This window comes from Lichenostomus cassidix, chromosome 4 (genome assembly GCF_008360975.1).
Source record: "Lichenostomus cassidix isolate B80296 chromosome 4, HeHo_3.0, whole genome shotgun sequence".
Lineage (NCBI taxonomy): Eukaryota > Metazoa > Chordata > Aves > Passeriformes > Meliphagidae > Lichenostomus > Lichenostomus cassidix.
The window spans coordinates 62,027,112-62,047,914 of NC_139484.1; the positions used below are offsets into that span (position 1 = coordinate 62,027,112).

Below are 20,803 nucleotides of genomic sequence, written 5' to 3' on the forward strand. Positions count from 1 at the left end.
AAGAACACAGGACTTGGGTGATGCTTACTGTCAGAAATTGGTCAGATTTCAGCCCAAAGTGCTGCTTTTCTATGTGTCTTTGTTCTTTATTTAATCATAAATTATGCTTAAATGTATGCACTGTCTTCTGGTTTCATAGGTCATCAGCAAAGGGGCTTAATTTGTGATATTCTCCACTGCTGTGGGCTCCTTGGTCATCTCAGCACTCTCAAGCAAGGTCTCCTTATGTGTTTATTTTGGACATTAAACAGAGTTCATATTTTCTAAGGGGGCAACAAATAGTTTTTCACTGGTACAAAACCAGAAAATGCAAACTAGGAAAAAAGTGTCTTTATTTGAAGCTTTAATTAATTGAATCTGCTCCTGTAAATGGATTTGTTCTGACTGATGCCCATTTTTGTGCCTTTAATCACTGTGAGTTTATGGGCAAACCAGATTCCCACCGGGGTGATCATCAGATCCAGCTGTGGCTGCAGAGAGCCCTGATCACCTGCCGGGGTGTCAAAGCTGACCTGAGCAGGGGGTTGGGCTTCAGAGCCTCCTGGCGTCCTGTCCAACCTGAATTCCTGCGTGAATCATCACCACACCACCAGCACTGCCTCACCCCAATGGCAGGGGGTGGAACTGGATGGGCTTTAAGGTCCCTCCCAGCCCAAACCATGCCAGGACTCCGTGATGAAACAGCCAGGGCTTTAACTGAGCTGTCAGTAGTGGTCACTGTGTTACAAATTCACACTTCTGTCAAATTTACTTCCCATTGGCCACTTGTACGCAGCAGGAAACATCTTCTGATTTTTCCTGCACAGCTTCATATCACACCTAAAAATGTGTTGAGGTGCACCCACGTTGATTAAGAAGCACATCAAGAATTTCTGTGTTAGTGAATTCCCAGAAATTCATAGACTCAGAATAGCCTGAGCTGGAATGGACCCACAAGGATCATCGAGGTCCAATTCCTGTCATCAATATAAACTGTATTTACAGAGCAGGCTCTTGGGAAAACTGTCTTTCAGGTTGTTTGAATATTAGTTTCCTGAACTATTATCTTGATAACCTCTTTTTAAAAAGGTGTGATATTAATTCAACATGGTAAAGGATTGAATTACAATTTTAAATTATCTGTTTTACTGATCTCAAAATGGCAATACTTTTCTTATGCTCCCCACAGAAGTCTGGAAAGTGGATTATTGTCCATATTCCCAGGCTGCACAGTCAGCAACTGCTCGTAGGAGAGGATGGGGGAGGAGAGGGAATCCTTGCCATTTATCAAGGGGCAGCAGATAAAAAGACTGCAGGTTTGGCTGTCTGACAGGGAAGGGTGGCTGTCCCAGTTCTCAGGATCCGGGCTCATTAGCTCCTAAATTATAGTAAAATATTTTTGCTGCCAAAATTATTTAAAAGCAGATCCCTGCTTTGAGCTTTTGTTGAAAGGTGGAATTCATATTCTCCATTCTCTTCACATTTGTAATAGTTGCTCTGTGAACATAGGACTGACTGACTGATGACTGTTTAATGCTGTTAATTAAGTAGTGTTAACCCTGAGGTCTTTAAAAATGCCAGCACGTGTCATCTTTGTGTTCAGCCCAAATAAATTTCAATTCACCATTAAGATATTTAGATTTTCCAGATAATTAAAACTCCCTGAAAGATTGTTTGCGGGTGACATGTCAAAGATGTTCTAAGTTGCAGCTGGAAACCAAATGACAGCTATATCAAGAAAACAGAACATTTTCTGGTAGGGTCAGCTTAGTGCATCAGGGAGGTGGGGAGGGAAGGGAGGACCAGAGAGCCTGGGATAGGCACTGGATCCATTTAGATTTACTCCGCCAGACCTTTGGTCAACTCATCCATCACCTGCAGTTCTTGGTTGTACTTGTCCCTCCTCCTGGTGCTTCAGTGTTGGCAGCTGCTTTGTTTTGGGTTGTTCTGGGGGATTTTGAATACTGGCTTGAAACATCATTTGTACTTTGCTGAAACGACTCGAGGGTTTTGAGTTCTGGCAGATGATTGGCTTTGTCTCTGCAGGGGCCTCATTTAGCTCAGCCCATGAGCACTAGGAAATGACACACTGGTGACAGCCTCCCCAGCAGTTGGTGTTGCAAATAGTTCAGCTGTGAGCATAGAGGAGTAATTGGTGTGAGGTGCCTTCCTGCTGGGGGAAGTGAGGGCATCCCCGAAGAAATTACAGGGGAGAAACACAGGGATCTGGTGGAGTAGGGTCTGAGGTGCTCATGAAAAAAAACCAAACCAATCAAAAAACTCAAACCAACCCAGCAATGTTTTCTAACTAAAGTTAAATATACAAATTTCTTCAAATACATAACTCCCACCGCTCATTTCACACGGGTGGAAGTTACTTCACACTCACGTGAAACAAAAGGTGGAGAAATCAGGCAACTTCTTGTATGTGTGACAAAACAAACAGGCCTTCACAAAGCTGCTGAAAAAGAGTCCTGTTCCTGGGGCACTTCATGGTTCAGAAGCTGCCTGAGGCCCCCTGACAGGTGATGGGAAATGTGTATTTTATTGACTGTCCCCTGGCTCCACCAGCTGCAGGGACAAAGCCACTCCCTTGGTTTTTGCCAAGGGCAAAGGATTCACCCTACTGGTGCTTTGCCACCTGCACATTAGGGAGATGGGCCCTGGCTATTGCAGGGGAAGTTTCCCAGGCTGCAGTGGCTGTGAAGGAAAGAACAGCACTTCACCCAGGCTCTTCGAGCCCCTCCATCAGTACCTTCTGTCCCAGCCGGACCTGCCACCCGAGGCTCACAGCAAAACCAACAGAGGTGTCAAAAACCCTGTGTATTTAACCGAGCAGCACCAGCAGATACTGGGTTTCAGTCCATTTTTATGGACTGTTGTATATGACTCCCAGTGCAAGGCACGTTTACCAGCCCATAAGGGCTTTGTGAGCAGCTACATCTGCAATCCCTGCACTCTTCCCCCTTTCAAGAGCCAAAATGAGCCCATTCCTGAAGAACAGTGTCATGATTTTTCTTCTGGAAGAGGCTGTGGTGCTTGTGTCACAGAACGGGCTGAACCTGGATTGAGTTTTTTCCTTTTTAAATCATATCAGCACACTGAGAAACCTGTAAATGTGTTTTAAAGGCTCTGAGGAGTACAGTGATGTAAATGCTTTTTTCCAGATCAATATTAGTGTGCCTTTTTGAAAATTGATAGTACAGAATTACAGCGTGTACACTCTGGGGGGTTCTCAGTGCTTTTAAAATTAAGCTGTGCTATTTTTGTGCTCATCTCTATGAGCTGCCAATTTTCATGCAAATTATGGATTCTTAAAATAACTAAACACACAAAAGCAGTGTTGAGTTTCCTTCAGAACAGAGCCTTCATCTCAACGCAGCAGCTTGCTTTTAATACGTTTTTTGTAGCTAAATTGTATCTTTGCAGGCCAACACTTCTTGTACAGCCCGGGATGGCTCTTTGTGGATCCACTTCAGCGGGGATCCATGCCGTGCTCCAAAATGCTTCCAGTGTCAGCACAGACCCAACTTAAACCCTTGTCCAAAGTCGGGGTGCAGCTCACGCTTGCCTTTGGCTGTCGCTTTGGCACAAGCTCTCAGCGTTGAGTGCCAAGGCAAAGCTGCAGAGTCCGAGCTGCGACCCGTGCAGAAGAATCTCACTGAGGAATTTGCTTTCGCGCCAGCCAAGGGCTGGGAGCGGGGCTGGCGTGCGGGAATGAGGAGCGGAGGGATCATCTCTACACCCAGCAGCCCGAATCCAAATCAGCTGTGTCCACTAAGCTGCCCTAAAACTGCCCCAACAGATCGGCCCTGCAAATATCGGCCCCCAGTTCTGGCTCTGCAAATATTTTTCTTCTCATGAAAAGCGTCGGTCGGGTCAGATCCTGCCCTCTCCCTCCCCGGCAGGCGAGATATTTATATATTATTTTTCTCGCAGCAAGCGCAGCCGCAGGGTCCAAAGTTGCAGCGGGGGCACGGACGCGACAGCCCCCCGAGCCCGGTGATGCGGGGTCGGGCCGCAGTGCTGAATCACGGCGGGGGAAGGAAAAGGGGAAGGGGAAAAGGGGAAGGGGGGAAAGGGGAAAAAGGGGAAGGGGGGCGGTGCCGGCTGCTCACGTCACTGTTATGTCTCCGCGGCTCCGCCGGGGCGGGGACAGCGACAGCGGCGGGCGGGAGGCGGGGGGGCCGCGGCCCCGCTCCCCTGACAGCCCCCGCTCCCCTCCCTCCCTCCCTCCCCAGCCCGGCCTCCGGCTCGGCGCTCCCGGGAAGATGTGGGTGAAGCTGTGCTGTTTGCTGCTCTACTTCCTGGCGCTCTTCGTGCTGGCCCGGGTGTTCGAGGCCGTGGCGTGGTACGAGAGCGGCTTCCTCGCCACGCAGCTGGTGGACCCGGTGGCGCTGAGCTTCAGGAAGCTGCGGACCATCCTGGAGTGCCGCGGGCTGGGGCACTCGGGGCTGCCCGAGAAGAAGGATGTGCGGGAGCTGGTGGAGAAGTCAGGTACGCGGAGCTACCCCGTGACCCGGCGGGACGGACGGAGGTCGCTGCCCGGCCACCCCCGCGTGGGCTCCGGCCGCCCTTGGATGGACACCCGGGCGCTGCTCCCCTTCGCAGGGCGGCTTTGGGGAGCGAGCTGGCTCCCCGCAGCAAGGGGGTGCATGGCGAGAGGCCGGGGAGCTCGGGGGGTGACGGTCGAAGCCCCGCGGCGTTGTGAGCCCGAGCGGGCTGCGCTGAGGGAAAGGCCTGCGCTGGACGGGGCACCAGCGACGGCCCTTCCCTTCCCTTCCCTTCCCTTCCCTTCCCTTCCCTTCCCTTCCCTTCCCTTCCCTTCCCCGCCCGGCCCTTCCCTCCCTTCCCCGGGAGTTCCGCTGCGGGCGGTCGGGTCAGTGCGGGTGGCACAGATGGCAGCGAATATCGTCTGCCGCGAAAAACGAGGAGGAGAGACTCCAGATAGCTGCAGTAGGCTACTGTTTACAGCTGGGGCCGGCTTGGTCCCCTGTATTCCCACCCGTTTGCTGGGTTTGTTACATGTACGGCTATCAAGATGGGCCCCAAGGAAAAAAGGCGATGATTTCGTAGCTGAGGAGCAGGAGGGATGGGTACCCAAGGTTGAGGTGCTTTTATACAAGGGGAGCAGAACTAGTTCCTGCATACAAAAAGAGCTTGAAAAAAGGCAGCGAGGTATTTCGGAAGTAAGGAGAAGCAGATGAAGAAGATGGACTTCTCGGGGGTGATGAGCAGCGAGGGATGAAGAGCAGTGGAGATGTAAGAATGTCAGAAGTGTGCTGAAAGTAAGGATGCTGCCTGGAGCAGTCGGAGGAAGCTGGCCCCAAGGACTGGGAGATGGGGCTGATGTAATAGCTGTAGTGCCAGCCAAGCAGGAAAATGTGAGTAGCTGCTTTTAAATCAATGATGGAAGGGCTGCTGATCCAGGAGAGAGAAAAATCCCAGCGATCAGGATAGGTAGTCAGGGTCTCTAATGTCTGGACAGAGTGGGAGAAGGATTTGGATGGATGTAGTGCTTGTCACATAACCTTAAAAATGCTGGTTTAAATAATTGATATTAATCCTGGGCATTTAAATCTAATTTGCTGTTACTGTTCATTGTTTATTTATGTTTTTATGTTGTTTATTGGCTCTGCTGCTCCAACAGTAAAAAGCATTAAGCACTTTCACTTTTGTTTCCAATCACTTTCACTCCTTGGCTGTCAGGTACTTTCATGATGTCATGATGTTTGGGTTGCATATGCTGCAGGGAAGTGTTTAATTCCAAACAAACTGTATTAACCAACTTCTTCAAATGTCATGGAAACACTTCTCATACAAACAGGCTTTGCAGCATTTTTCCATGGTTGGGTTTTTTTTTCTTCTCTCTAAATTATATTAATATTTTTTGCAAACCCCTCAAGGGTTTCAGCTGTTACACTTATTGTATTTTTAAGGAAACTGGTTTTGGACAAGACTTCATTTCTTAAAGCTTAGCAGACTAGTTACTAGAATGCTAGTTGTCATTAACAGTGTTTGTAATGATTGTGAAACAAAACATGAGAAGGAAATGAGATTACGAAGGAAACATAATCAGATGATTTTACCGTGAGCTCTTAACATCGCTGCGATTGCAGTTCATGGGAACTTTTCCCAGCTGTGCAAATAGAAGCACACAACTAAATTATTCTGCCTGAGATTTTTACTGGCAACAGGACCAGAAACTGGGTTTTGGTCCAAAATTAATGATTTAAATTTTGGAAGTCTGTTTGAATTAATCAGTGTTAAGAAGTTGCTTGCTGCAAAATTGCAATCCTGTGAAACAAAAGCAAAGATGTATCAACTAAAATTGCTCTCAGCCACTGAATGTTGTTATTTGTAGTGAATGAGCCTTAGAAAATGGAGTTTTTTATTGCTTTGTGTGCTGGCTTGTATGTGTGGTATATCTGTGTAATCAGAAACAGTGCATTCATGTCTTTTGTGGTATGACTGAAGTGAAATTTTTCATGGTCACATCACCAGAGATGGAATTATAATAACAACTTAAATTTTAGCTACCTTTGTACGGAAAAGGCTCCCTGAGCAACCATGCAAATACAGTTAGTTAAACTGTTACTAGAATTTGTGAAGTAATCTTTCTCCAGTGACATTTTAACTGAATTTCTCCAATTGTCTCTTTTTCAGGAGACCTTATGGAAGGAGAGCTTTATTCAGCTCTCAAGGAGGAGGAGGCCTCTGAATCAGTTTCCAGTACAAACTTCAGTGGTGAAATGCACTTCTATGAGCTTGTAGAAGACACAAAAGATGGGATCTGGCTGGTACAGGTACATAAATTTGACTGTTTCTTTTTATATATTTTTCACATCCAAAATGTGTTTCAAAGGAGGAGTTTATGAGGGTAGTTAACTAGCTGTAAAAATGTGTAACAGAGAGATGGTGACAAAGATCAACTACATCCGGGAGATGAGGAATAGAGGAATAAAACAAGAAAGGCTGGAAATGCCAGAGTTCCTATACAGACAGGAAGAAAAAAAAAGCCTGTAATTCTTCGGATTGCTTTTTGAAAAGCAGGCACTTTAGAACCAGAAAACAAGAGAAGCAGCACACACTGAAGTACACAGAGTGTGTGAGTCCTTGGCCCTGGAACTGCAAGAGCCAGGGTAATGTGTGAAGTAGGTGCATTAGTACAGATGCTCTAAGCTGGCACAGGCTCCTGGTGTTGCTCTTTCTTCTGGTTGCATTGTATGCTCAGACCCAACCAGTTTAAGTTTCTGCTGTCTAAGGGGCTTACAGCCCTTGTAAAATCTCTATTGCCTCTTCACAAAAGCAAGATCTCAGTCTGCCACTTCCCAGGCTAGTGGGCTGCTTCTACAACATACTCCAGTGGCTTAAAGTTAACTTTCCTCCCAGACCTTTTGGGCCCAGCAGTTTTAGAGCCTGCTTCCTCAGGGCTGCATGAGAACAAAAGGTCATTTAGGAAAATAAAGACAGACTTTTTCCAATAGGATTCTGAAGCAATTCATCATCACTCCTGAGAACATAAGCAAACTGGACCAAAATGTAGAAATTATTTTTCTACATCAACTTCTCTGTTGGTAAGAAAGTGTTTATTAACGCATAAGTTTCCTGCTAACAGCCACATCAGGTGAATTCCCTACCAGGCAATTAATTGTCCCGTTGACAGCTCCTGCCTGGTTTGTCTGGTCTTGCTTCATGTTTTCTATTGAACAGGAAGTCATTAAATCTTCATGATCTATTTATTACACCTGCACTGTCACCACATCAGATCTCACCCCAAAATAGACAAGAAGACAGATTACATTCAGACTTGTATTTGGGGTTTATTGAATCCAAGTTTGAGGTTTAAATCATACAGGAGGACATTTCTCAAGCAGAGAGAAAGTACTGAAAATAAGTTTACATGTCTCCAAGCTAGCTGACAAATACAAGCATGAATATGCTATGAAAAACCTTCCCTCCTTCCCATACAGCTCAAAAGGGTGAAATACAATAGTTCTCTGCTGTCTGTTGCTTGCAGAATTTTACTTGTAATATATTTTCTGCTAGCATCCTAATAGCAAGTCAGATAGGCTGTGTTTTGGTATCTCCAGCGTGATGAATGTTGTCATCATTCTGGGAATATTTGCTCAGCTATTCAGTTCGTCACAATAGCTGTGGAAAAAAAAATTAGTGGAATTTACTGAATAATTTACTTGCTGAACACTATTTGTCTGTTTCTCTACAACTAAAACCACAAGACATGTAAAATTTCTATTTTTCATTCTTGCTGTTCAAGTTGTCATCACTTTGGGTTTTCATTTGCTCTATTCCCCACTGTAACTCCTGTCTGGGTAACTCCTGTGCTGGATTCTTCCTGCCCTTTCACAGGTTTTCCCACACTCTTTTCTTAGACCTCATTCCCGCAGAGCTGGTTTTTACCATCACTTCCCAGTTCTAACTCTTGATTCCCCTCTCTTGCCCATCCTCCTTTACCATTAGGAATCCTGTGGAAACTTTCCAGCTAATTAATCAGCTCAATGCTCGTGCAGGGGAGCGAGGATGCCTCATGGCTGGGCTTGGTGACCACGGGTAAGGTCGGAGTTTCCCCTGCTCTGTTGCTACTGCCTGGGAAGCAGAAAGGATCTCCAGATTTTTTTCAGTATCCTGAGCCCTGAATCCCTGTTTTGGGGGGGCTGCTGGAAAGGAGCAGTTCTGTCTCAGCTGGCACAGTGGCTGTTGGTTGAGCTGGTTTGAGCACTTTGTGATGATGTATGAGAGGACTGATACTCTGAAGATGATTTCTATTTTCCAGTGCAAATAAATGAAATTGCTGGTGTGGCACAGGCTAGGAATGTGATAGCCATCACTGCAGAGAATCACAAGAAAAAAGGGGAAACAATTACTATTCCTTGATATGTTTGACCAAAGTTGAGGTGTGAATTTATCACTTAGAGTCAGCAAGATGAATGCCTTGAAGAAAGTCAAAGTCAAGGAATCAGTGTTTTGTGGCTTTGTTTCTTTATCTTCTGGAAATCCACATGCAGAGCATCCTGGTTCAGTGGTAATCTGTTTACCAGTGTAGCTGTTCACAGCTCCTGTGTGGTGCTTCCATAGAGCCACAGACAGCAGAGTGTTCTTTCTCCTATTAGCTCATGATCTCATCACCTTTCCTCTTATGCCATTCTTCTTGCTTGCCAGCTGCTGTTGTGCAGCTCTTTGGCTGGCAAGGAGGGTGAGTGGTAGTTTCTGGAGCTGCTTGTCTTGTTGGTGAAGCAGTAACATTCTTACTTTTCCAGACTCGGCTATGGCTCATGCTCTCTGCTTAGTCTCTAGAAATCTGTCACATTCAACAATATTGTAGTCATTATGGCTTTTAAAAAAAGTAACATAAATGATCTACAGATAAAAATCCTCTTTGAATGAAGTTAAAATCTAAATGAATGTATATTTTTATTTTAGAAGTCTCTACTATAGCATAGTGGCAGAGAAAAGTAAAGAAAGGGAACTTTCTTCCTGACATTGAAGTACGAGGACAGACATTTTTGTTGTGTCTGGTAGAGGTGCAAAGGCCATTATTATGGATATAAAATTCTGCAATCTATTCTGCATCTCAGTTTCTGGTACAAGTGGTGTAGTCACAAGGCAAGGGATCTGCCTAGAGCATTTTGGTGGTGATGGTTTGTTTGTTCTTTCTTTTGCTTACATGTAGGATGAGTAATTGTCATATTTATTTGCCTTTTGAATTTTGCCAGGTGATTAGCTGTTCTTGCTAAAAGGAAACAAAGTAGAAACACTCAGTTATTTCAAAATACATAATTCAGTATTTGTGTCTTTCCCAGTAGTGCTTCAGGATCATTTACCACACGATACCTGATTTTAACTTTCAGTTTCCTTCTTCAGAGGCTTCACATCCAGTCAAGAAGGGCACAGAATACCGTCAGCTGGAATGCAATAGTCCTTGTGTTGCATGTGTATCTGTGTTAATTCATTGCAGAAGCTCATTTACTCTCAATCTTTGACCTAACTGACAGCTTAACTGACTGTCCAGATCAGTGCATAGATCACCCCACCTCCCCCGAGAAACTACATGTAATTTTGAGGTGGTTAATTTTGCATGCTATGATGGATGTAGTCTTTGCCTATTTTGATGTGATTTCTCACAATCTCTTTCTCAGAAAAGAAAGATATCTTCAGTCCATATGGATAGATTCTGAATGAGTTGTGAATTCTTAGGAAAGGGAGTCTAAGTGGAAATTCAGTTCCATCAACACATTGTCAAATAATAAACAGAAAGTGAGATGTCTCAGAATTAATAGAAGTGCAGACATTCATGTAGAAACTTATTATCATTATCTTGAATAAGTGAGTTTTTTTCCCAAGCTTCTAATAAGTAATTTACCAGTCAATTTATAATTAATTGTATTTTTACTTCTATTTTATCTATAGAAGCAGAGTTTACAGCATAGTCATTGATGAGAAAGAGTTCTATGACTCGAGTTTTTGAACCATTTTATCTTTGTGGATCCCTAAAAATCTTCCAGGGCACAGAATCTTTACAGTAATATTTAGTTTCCTCTGCTCATTTTCCCTCTGCAAGCACTGTAGAGGAGTTCATGGGTGTCTCAAACTGGAAGCCACTGAACCAGACAGACAATTTTCGTGTTCATACAACCTCACCAATTCATTAAATCAGTTAGAAATCAGTTTGGCCTTTGGCAAAACGACACAGTTTTTTTTCCAATTCAAATGTCTGTACTCCTTTATGTGGAGAGTGACTTGCTGAGGCTGGGTGAGGACTGATTGCTCCTGAGAGAGCTACCTGTATGTGTGTGTGTGTGTGCAGCACGGAATGGTGTCTCTTACTTAATAGATTTTGTTCTTCCTGATGGCTTGAAATCTGTCACAGTGCCCTAGTGCCTAGAGTTGAGGAACATTTGGAGTCGTCTTCGTGGCTGAGCTGTAACCCAAGTTTTGACTGTCACTGTGTGTTCAAAATTGTGTGCTGTTGGTATGAGCAGGTGTATCTGACATTTGCTATCCCAGCTAGAATTGGTTAAAAGAATGAGAGCTGGAGTACGTGAGGTGTTAGTTCTGCATTTGCCCATCTCTGACTCATTGTCATGCCTTGTGAGCAAGCTTCAAAACTTACTGAGAGCAAGTCTCACTCCTATGACTTGTTTTGAGATCTCTGCATACCTGTCTGAAAGTAATTCAATGAAATTTTATTTAAATGCGCAGAAAACAGGAGAATGCTCAAGTCATGATATGAGGTCATTATCATGTCATGCTCAAGTACTTCAAGGGTACCAAAAGAGGAGTCTGTCTTTGCATATTGCATTGCTACAGCAAACTCTTAACATCAGCTGTGTTTCCTTAAGCCTCTTCAATTTCAGTCATTTTTTTACTTGTATTTTAAGAATGTATGTTTCATAAAGTAATCTTTAAAAATGTTTAATGATACCTGGAAATAAAGGAGCAGCTGGATCGATGATGGTTATGAAGCAGCTATTGCAATATTGATGCACCTACCCAATGCACTTTGGGTTTAGGTTAGGTAAGAGAGGCAAAGTGCCTTGCTGACTTACTCCTGTTTTTCCAAGTGTTTGTATCTGTCTGCCTCCAGGATATTTGTTCTTAAAGTCTGTTCTTTGATGTCAAAACTATGACTACTTTAACATAAAGATCAAAATAATTCTAGTTTTCTAATTTACTAATTTTTCTAATTAGTTTCTTGATTGAACTCTTTTGGGCTAATTCTGTGTAATTCAATGTCATGAGAACTCTTCCAGTGTAAAAGCTCCCTATTCAATTGTATTTTGAAGTCATCAGGATCTCAGCATTTTCAGTATTACAGGGATGGTAATTCAGACCCTGCAGTCAGAGTCAATCCTCTGGTCTGGGTTAGGGAGCACATCCATTCTGTGCTGTGAAGTTGTTAAATAGCAGGGTTGCTGTGATCCTGTTGGATTCCCTTGGCCCATTAAGATGATTAATGGATTAACTGAGTTACCCTCATTGTCTTACTTGTCAGTCTGACATGTGATATGTCACAGATTGTGAACATAGCTAATAATAAGCAAAGCTGGAAGGGTTTGTGCTTCTCCAAACATGGTGTTTGTTTTCCAGCTGTGTTAGCTGATCTCCTAAAAGGTACCTTCTCCTATGAGCTCTGGCTTTTTTTCTGTAACATTAAATAGAGTGTATGATTGGAAGGGACCTTTTTGATGAGCTATTTCAGCTTTCTGCTAGACTGTAGAATATGTGTTTAAAAATCTATTACTGTCTCTAAGACAGTGTAAGTTGTTCAAATACTCCTGTTGACTGTTTTCTTCTTGGAAATGTGTGTCTGACTTCTGCCTTGGGTGTATTCAGGGCTAATTTGTTCCTACTGGGCTTAAATTGCCATTGCCCTTTAGTGTGACTGACTCCTGATGTCAACCCCACTCCCCCCAGTAAGTGAGGTCAATCAACCAGTTTGTTTTGTCAGGTATGATATAACCTGAGCTTTGCTTATTTTGCAGCCAGTTAGTATTGATGGCTCATGTTTTCTTGTGGAGCAACTGATAGCCCCAAGCATTTTCTTCCATCGCTGTTTCTAGCTGATGAACTCCCCAAGTGTCCTGTTCATTACTGAATTCAATTTCATGTGTGACACTCTGCATTACAAGATTTGTGCAGCTCTTCCTGCGTAGCATTATAATCCTCTTTCCCACATAGATGTTGCTTCCCAGTTTTATGTCTTCTACAAATGGCTTTGGGAGACTTCAAGTTCCTCCAGGAAGGGCATTAATGGGAATATATGCTGAACTGAGCTCTAAGGTAAATCTGTTAAAAAGTCTGTTAGCTCCTTTCTGGCATTTTGATGTCTTTTCACTGTAGCCAATTTCTTGCTCATTTTAAAACTTCCTTTTTCTTAAACTCACTATAAAAGCCTATCTGCAGTTCTCATGTAAATTTTCCACGTGGCCTAATACCTGATACTCTACCAAACTACAAACAGGGTACTACGTTCCCTTTTTCTTGAAACTCAGTTCTTTTCCTTCAGCAGAAGTTCAACTCTCAATCAGGAATGATACATCCCTAGTAATTACATGCTGGAAAGGGGTGGAAAATTCAACTGTCTGCACCTCTAAAATTTCTTCTACAGTTTTGCATCCTATTGACATCAAACCGGTGGGTTTTTTTTTTTTTTTTTTCATTTGCTCTTAAATATAGCTACAGGGTTGTTATTCTCCTGTCAAAATGTGAATTGGTCTGACAGGGATTTGTAAGGAATTTTCACAGGTTCACCTGTGATCCTGTGTGTTTGTGCTACAGTTCTGGGATGGAGATTTCCTGCTTACCCTGATTTAAGTGCTTTGAGTAATTTGAGTTCTGCTTTCACCTTCAGGTGGTTCAGTTTCTTCCCATAAATTTGCTAACTGGTCCATGGCCAGTCACCTCCCCTTCACTGAAAACTGAGTCACAGCATTAATTTAACTTTAAAAAGAAAATTATCTTACATTTCTATCCTATCTTCATTGTTTGGTGATCCTGCTGCTTCCCCCCCGTTCTATTCTTATTCATATGACTGAAAAACCTTCTGGTACAACTTGTAATAGTCTTTGTATGGTCTAACTTGAATAGCTCATTTTTCCTTACCTTTTTTTCCTTGCATATCTTTCTTTGATAGCTCTTCCTTTTGACCTTTTTTCCAATCCTTGTAGATTGTCAAACTATTTCTAACATCTCTTTGGAAGTGATTGCTAGGAAGAAGTGCAGGACTTGACAACCTTTTTTCTTTTCCTTACTTGAAATATAAAATCCTGATAGCTTTAGCACCATGGGCTTGAAGAACTTCCAGGCCTCTTCCACATTCAAATTCCCAGTCTCCTCAGTCACAGGTTTTTAAGCTAAATTTCTTAACTTATCAAAATTCACACTTCTTAAATAAAAACTGTTACAAGTGTTTGCAGGTTATTTTTAAATTAAACTGAAGTACATTTTGATTGCTTAACCTGCAGTATTTTCTTGGACTCCCTCATGCATAGAGGTGATGACTGCTTTCCAAAATACAAAGCCTTGCCTCGGCGTGGTGAACTCCCAGTGCTGTAAGTGGGTGTTGTCTGCAAGGAGCAGCTGCAATGGACATGTTTATTTGGACTTTTTTCCATAATGACATAAAAAGCATGAGCCCAGAAAATTTCACAAAGCTTCAGTGTGCAAAACCATAGTAGGATTCCTCTGTGTAGTTACAAAATACCTACTGCTGCTTAGGTCATTATTCTTCAGTAGGAGTAACTTCCTCCAAGAGGAAAGACTTTTCCACAGGAAAGGAATTAAGTTGGCGTTAAAAATTCCACCAGCATAGGTAGATGGCAGTAAAATACATTGGTGACTGTATTTGCAACAAATTTTAGTCTTGACACTTAAAGTAAGTATTGTAGTGCCAGGCAGAAGAAACAGTGAGCAGGATCTCTCCTCCTGCACACAACATTAACATTCTCTCATCACTGTTTCAGAACATGCACAAAGAGTTTTGGAAGAAGCCAATCTCTGAGTAGTTGTACCAAAGACAGAATCAGTCACCAAAGCTTTACTTCTATGCTTACTAATAAAACATAGTGGTTCCTTGCCCTGTTGGATGCATTTATCAGCCTATAGTAGCTCTGAGGATATTCTGGCTTTAAGGTGTCTTTATGAATTTGGTCTCCCTTGATTGAAGTGCTTGAAAGGAAGAAGTGTAGAATATCCAAAGCTTCATTTATATTGGGTGATGTAAAGAAGCCTCAGTAATGCAGCAGATTTCCCAGCTGGCTGTCTTGGTGCTTGAAGGTTACATTTATCTAATCAAAAAGGCTTTTCTGTGTGATGCATGAGTTTTGAGAACAACTCGAAGGATTCTTACCTAGTGTTGTTTAAACATTTTGGGCTCAGTGGAATGGGAATGTAATCTGTGATTTCAGTTTGTTTCCCTATGTAGAACATTCTGCTTGGTGAATTCTCTTATTTTAAGATTCTGAGAGGCTGCTGCTTATGACAAAACAGATAATATTTATGAATCTCAAAGGCTGGACACACTTTCTAGGTTGAATCTCAGCATGTCCACAGAGAACTGTTAATCATGGTGACAGCCCAACTTCCAGGGGCAAGCTGACATTTGAGGTTATTAAGTCAGAAAACAACTGGGATAACTTTAATGGCGGGTAAACAAAAAACTAACAAATGGAAGTTTCAAAATTTAATTAAAAAATATATTTTAAGTGGCTGCCAGTAAGCCTGCAGAAGCATGTGAGGCATTTCTAAAATAGAAAGTGTGACAGCTTATGGAATAGTGCATGATCAGTCATGCCATTCAAAATTACCTGTCAACTGCAGGCAGGCAGGGTTTTCTTTTCTTGTGGTTTTTTTTGTTTCCCTCCCTGTGCAGTTATAAGTCAGAGGATGAATGCTGCTTCTTTGTCATCTGTGTCAGCAGAAGCTTACAGTGAGGTAACCTGAAGTATGACTTTAATATACTGGGTTAGAACAAATTAAACCTTGGGATAGATCACAGTAAAATGATCATCCTGAAATGGCAGATGGGACACTGGAGTTGGTGGAACAGTCAAATAAAGTTACAGTGTGAGTCACGGGCAAAGCTGGAAGGAGTCAAGATTCTTAGGCATTATCTGGGAGTTTAATCAGTAGTTTCACTGCTCAGGAATGGCTGTTGGCAGTTTAATCTGGTACCAGGTACATGCATTCCCACTCATTCTACTTGCTCTGAGACAACATTTCCTTGGTATGCTGTAACTTTTGAGGGAGAATTTAAATAAAATAATTGTTGTTTTTTTTTTTAATTGCAAAGAAGAGGAACCTGCTGCACCCCCTTCCTTTCTCCCCTACTCTGAATTGGTTAATGATAGTTTTTGTTATTTTACCAAAGTTTTTGTTAACTACCACTGATTTTAGTATCTTAACATGATGATGCATTTCTGTCTTTCTGCAGAAGCTATATTTCTGTCTCAGAGCTTCACTTTCCAAAGACATTTACCATGATTCCCAGCTGCATATTCCTAGTCTGTGTCCTAAAAGAAGGGGAAAGAGTATCAAGCATGACTGGCTCTCTGTTTTCTTGAAACCTGCTTTTTATTTCAGGAACCAAACTGACTGTGATACTAAACTGATATTTCCTTTTGGCAATAGGTCATAGCAAACGACAGAAGCCCACTGGTGGGTAAAGTCCACTGGGAGAAAATGGTGAAGAAAGTCTCAAGGTTCGGCATACGTACTGGCACTTTTAACTGTTCCAGTGACCCCAGGTATATCCTTAAAGGATTATCTAAATGCCAAGAATATCTTAAGGCTCAGCTGTGTTCTGGCAGCAGGGCTTGCTGTGTTGTAAAAGTAGCTGCGACAGAAGGTGGCTTTATTCATGTTTTTATCTCTCCTAAAGTCTGCTCAGAATGCTCCATTACATTATTTATCAGCTCTGCAGCTTCCTAAAGCGTCGTGTGGGAAATGCATGATTAGACTGTGGAGAGAGCATAATACATCAGTGGAGAGGAATGAAGAGAAGAGTTTGGCCTTACAGTCCAGACATTCAGGGACAGGAACTGTGCTTGCTTAGGACAAAGCCAAATATATCAGTTTTAGAGTTGTTTTATCACCATCTGGAAGAGGGAAGCACAAGTTAGCATGAACCTTGCATACAGTGCCTGCCTTCCAGAATTACTGACAAATCCTGTTCCCTGACAAATGTATGTTTATATATAAACCGGCACACACCCTTGGACAACACACAGTGTGCTGTGCAAGAGTCACTGTGTTTGCATATGATTTTGAACAAGGAAGAAGAGCAGAGCCAACGAAGCTATTAATAATTCTCTGCTGCTGTAAAAAGCAGAGGCTTTTTTAAACATTTTTTTGAAAGCATTTGCTTTACATGACAGGAGACTTAGTCTAGAATTCCAGTGGCATGTATGGATACACACATCTTATAGAGCTTAAGTCCTAAATGTTTACAGAAATCTTAATGTTAATTCTAAGAGGAAATTCTTAGGCTTTGTAGCGCTCATGCAAAATAATCTTGTATAATCAAAACTTGGTATTTGAACATCTTAAAAATTTGGCAGTGTTTCTCTTTGCATAGCTCTTAAGTAGCCTTAATGTTCTGATCAAATACTATGTTTTTTTTTTTTTAATACAAGAAATGTTTTGTCAAGTAAACCCTTGTGAATAGTTTTCATCAGGTTGCAGCTGAAATTCAGAGGAATACTGCATGTTGTAGTAATCAGAGTACCTTTATTAGCAGGGCAGTATTTTATGGCTCCTTCTAAAAATGCTGCATTCACATTCCTGGGGAGTTGTAATTGTCCAAATACATGTTGACAGACCAAAACCAGAGAGGATGTAGGTAAGATGGCTGGTAAATGAGGCTGATGGTCCCAGTGTGCAGGGTTCTCAGAGACAGTTTGTGTGCCTCTTGGTTCTGTCATATTTTGATTGTCGAAGCTTGCCAGATATTTCCTTAAAGGAGAACTAGATAATTGGGTAGAGTGATATTGGTAGGAAGGATGCATGAGAGAAGGGATCTTGTGAGTCATCAGATTCAGCTCAGTTACTGGGCTCTGGACCATGACTCAGGGTTCAGCTGTAAAGTGGTCCTTTTAGGTTTTTTAAAGAGGTTCTTTAGGATTTGGGGTTCATCCCATCTGCCTGCCAGACAGTGTGGATATTATTTTAGCCCAAATCATCCAGCAGCATGTGTCTGCTTCCTGCTCCACTGGTTTTGTGGCCAGCTCTCTCATGTCACCCCTTAGCCTGTCTGCATCCTGCCAAAATGGAACCAGTAGGAAGTGGATACTTGTCAACTCCGTTAAAGCAACTGCGAACAGACAAGTGTCTGCTCGACTTCATCCCACGGCTGCTTGGCAAAACTAGGATGGAAGGAAGCACTAGGAAAGCTGTGGGATATTGAGTTACACTGGAGCGGTGTTCTTCTTGGCTGGAAGGCCAAGGAGGGGTAGCTTCTAATACTGAAGCTTTAAAGTGAACAGTCAGCTCGTGTATTCAAATCCAGTTACAAAGTATGAATAACTGCATGGCCTTGTTTACTTTAATGACCCATGAAAATTAACACTATTCCTCTTCCTGTTTTATGAATACATATCTCTTTACAACATTCCTGTAACATATGAATATATTGGAAGAATAAAAACACTTCGCCAGAGAACATTGGGTGCCCTTATTTCCTGCTATTATATCTAAGGGTTCCCAGGTGCTCAGCATGTCTCATTTTTGGGCTTAGAATAGAAATTTAAGGACTCAGTTCCAGGGTTATGAAACTCAGTAATCTAATCTACTGTTTTCTTTGTAGATACTGCAAGAGGAGGGGTTGGCTGAAATCCACCCTCATTATGTCGGTTCCACAAACCAGTACCTCCAAGGGAAAAGTCATGCTCAAGGAATACAGCGGGCGCAAGATTGAAGTGGAGCACATTTTCAAATGGATCACAGCCCATGCTGCCTCTCGGATCAAAACCATCTACAACTCTGAACATTTGAAGGAAGAATGGAACAAAAGTGATCAGTACCGGGTGAAAATATACCTGTTTGCCAACCTCGACCAGCCTCCGGCGTTCTTCTCTGCACTAAGTGTAAAGTTTACTGGAAGAGTAGAGTTTATTTTTGTGAACGTGGAAAACTGGGACAATAAAAGTTACATGGCAGAAATTGGTATCTACAAGACACCATCGTACATACTTAGGACTCCTGAGGGGATTTACAGGTATGGAAATAACACTGGTGAATTTATATCACTACGTGCCATGGATTCCTTTTTGCGCTCGTTGCAACCAGAAGTTAACGATTTATTTGTTTTAAGTTTAGTTTTGGTTAATCTGATGGCTTGGATGGACCTGTTTATTACACAAGGTGCCACTATAAAGCGTTTTGTGGTTCTTATAAGCACTTTAGGGACGTATAATTCACTATTAATTATTTCCTGGCTACCAGTGTTAGGTTTTTTGCAACTACCCTACTTAGACAGCTTTTATGAGTACAGTTTAAAACTCTTCAGGTACTCTAACACAACTACTTTGGCTTCTTGGGTGAGGGCTGATTGGATGTTCTACTCTTCACATCCAGCCCTCTTCCTCAGCACGTACCTTGGCCACGGTTTACTAATTGATTACTTTGAGAAGAAGCGCAGACGCAATAACAACACAGATGAAGTAAATGCTAATAATCTGGAGTGGCTGTCGAGCCTGTGGGACTGGTACACCAGCTACTTGTTTCATCCCATCGCTTCTTTTCAACACTTCCCTTTTGACTCAGATTGGGATGAAGACCCGGATTTGTTCTTGGAGCGGTTGGCCTTCCCTGATCTCTGGCTTCACCCTCTCATACCAACTGATTATATAAAAAACTTACCCATGTGGAGGTTTCAATGCCTCGGCGCCAGTTCTGATGAGGAAATGCTGGAAACCTTTCCAGACAGTGAAAGTGACTCTGACAGTGAAAACAAAGAGGTCTTCAGTAGCGACAGAGAAGTCTCGGAGGACGATGAGCTGAGCACGTTTCACAGGTGCAGCGAAGGAGAGTGTCGGTGCAGCGTCGAGACCTGTTCGTGTGCCAGTCAGTATTGTCACCACGAGCCATGCGAGTGCAAAGCCAGGTCCTACGGCTCGTGCAGCTCCGCGGCTGACATGGAGCCAGACTGGTCCGCCTGGCCCTCCGACATGTTGCACTGTACAGAATGTGTGGTGTGTCTAGAAAATTTTGCAAAGGGCTGCCTGCTGATGGGCTTGCCGTGTGGCCACGTGTTCCACCAGAATTGCATCGTGATGTGGCTGGCGGGCGGGCGGCACTGCTGCCCCGTCTGCAGGTGGGCATCCTACAAAAAAAAGCAGCCATACACACACCCGCAGCCTTTGTCAAGTGAGCCCCCGTCTTAGCTGTGTGCCCATGTCCTTTGTAACCTTTCAGGATATTACTGCTTGCCTTTTAAATGTTAGTCACTTAAAAGATTACGTGGTTTGAAGTTTTAGTTTAAATGTTAGTGCAGTGAACTAAAATATACATGATGCTAACGTTAACAACGGAATCATTTGGTTGCCTTGTATGTTGAACTGAATGCAAACTTACCGTACAATAACCTGTTCTCTTCAACATCTGGAAACTTGATGCTGTTTTTGTAAGCACAAAAACCAAGCCTACAAGAGAAGCGTATTCCAGCAAACGTTTACAAGTTAGGATGTGGGTGAAATTGAAATTCTAATCGGAGACAATTGCTTAATTTAAGTGTTTCTTATTTTAGAGTCTGTTCTGCACATCTTTGTTGAATAATGTATGTTGTAAGACAGTACCATTTAAAAAAAATCGGTGAAATAAATTATTTTAAAAGGAGATTTGTAATGTTAATTGTTTTGATAAATATTTTGTGTGTATGGTTACGGATGTCTTGCTGGCCTGATTTATCTGTGAAGACAATAAAAATATAACACAACTTTTGTGACTAATAAATCATCTCCTAGGGATGCAGGAATTCAGTGCTCCAAGCCACTGGCCAAGCAGAACGCAGTGGTGTTTTCACTGGGAACTACTTCCTTCATAAGTCTGCTGTGTTGAAGTGCTTCTCTGCTTGATCAGTGGTTTTCTAGTTGGTGACGAGCTGCTTTTCCAGATGGAGACCCTCTTCTACCAGCTGTCTCTCCAGCACTCTCATCTGCAGACATCTAGGAAGACTTTATGGTAGCTCCCTCTACAGCCTCAAAGCAAACTGTTGTGAAGGAGCAGAATATTGTCATGCGGTGACAAACGTGGCTTGTAAAGGTAAAAATTGCCAGCTTCCAACTGTGCTGGTATTCTGAAGTGATTT

General features: G+C 42.7%; 1 protein-coding gene across 1 annotated transcript; it reads left to right on the forward strand.

The window, feature by feature from the left end:
- Positions 1-4,123: 4,123 nt before the first annotated feature.
- On the forward strand, positions 4,124-20,331 carry RNF103 (ring finger protein 103). Its single transcript, XM_085059536.1, has 4 exons — positions 4,124-4,476; positions 6,646-6,785; positions 16,129-16,244; positions 18,302-20,331. Exons 1-4 carry the CDS (start codon positions 4,251-4,253, stop codon positions 19,878-19,880), a joined length of 2,061 nt encoding a protein of 686 aa, XP_084915662.1. The 5' UTR covers positions 4,124-4,250; the 3' UTR covers positions 19,881-20,331.
- Positions 20,332-20,803: the final 472 nt, after the last annotated feature.

Excerpts from the sequence above, each read along its gene's own strand:
- RNF103 (XM_085059536.1), top strand. The coding sequence starts at position 4,251 with ATGTGGGTGAAGCTGTGCTGTTTGCTGCTCTACTTCCTGGCGCTCTTC. Across the intron at positions 6,786-16,128 it reads ATGGGATCTGGCTGGTACAG|GTCATAGCAAACGACAGAAG; the intron begins GTACATAAATTT and ends TTTTGGCAATAG. Across the intron at positions 16,245-18,301 it reads AACTGTTCCAGTGACCCCAG|ATACTGCAAGAGGAGGGGTT; the intron begins GTATATCCTTAA and ends TTTTCTTTGTAG.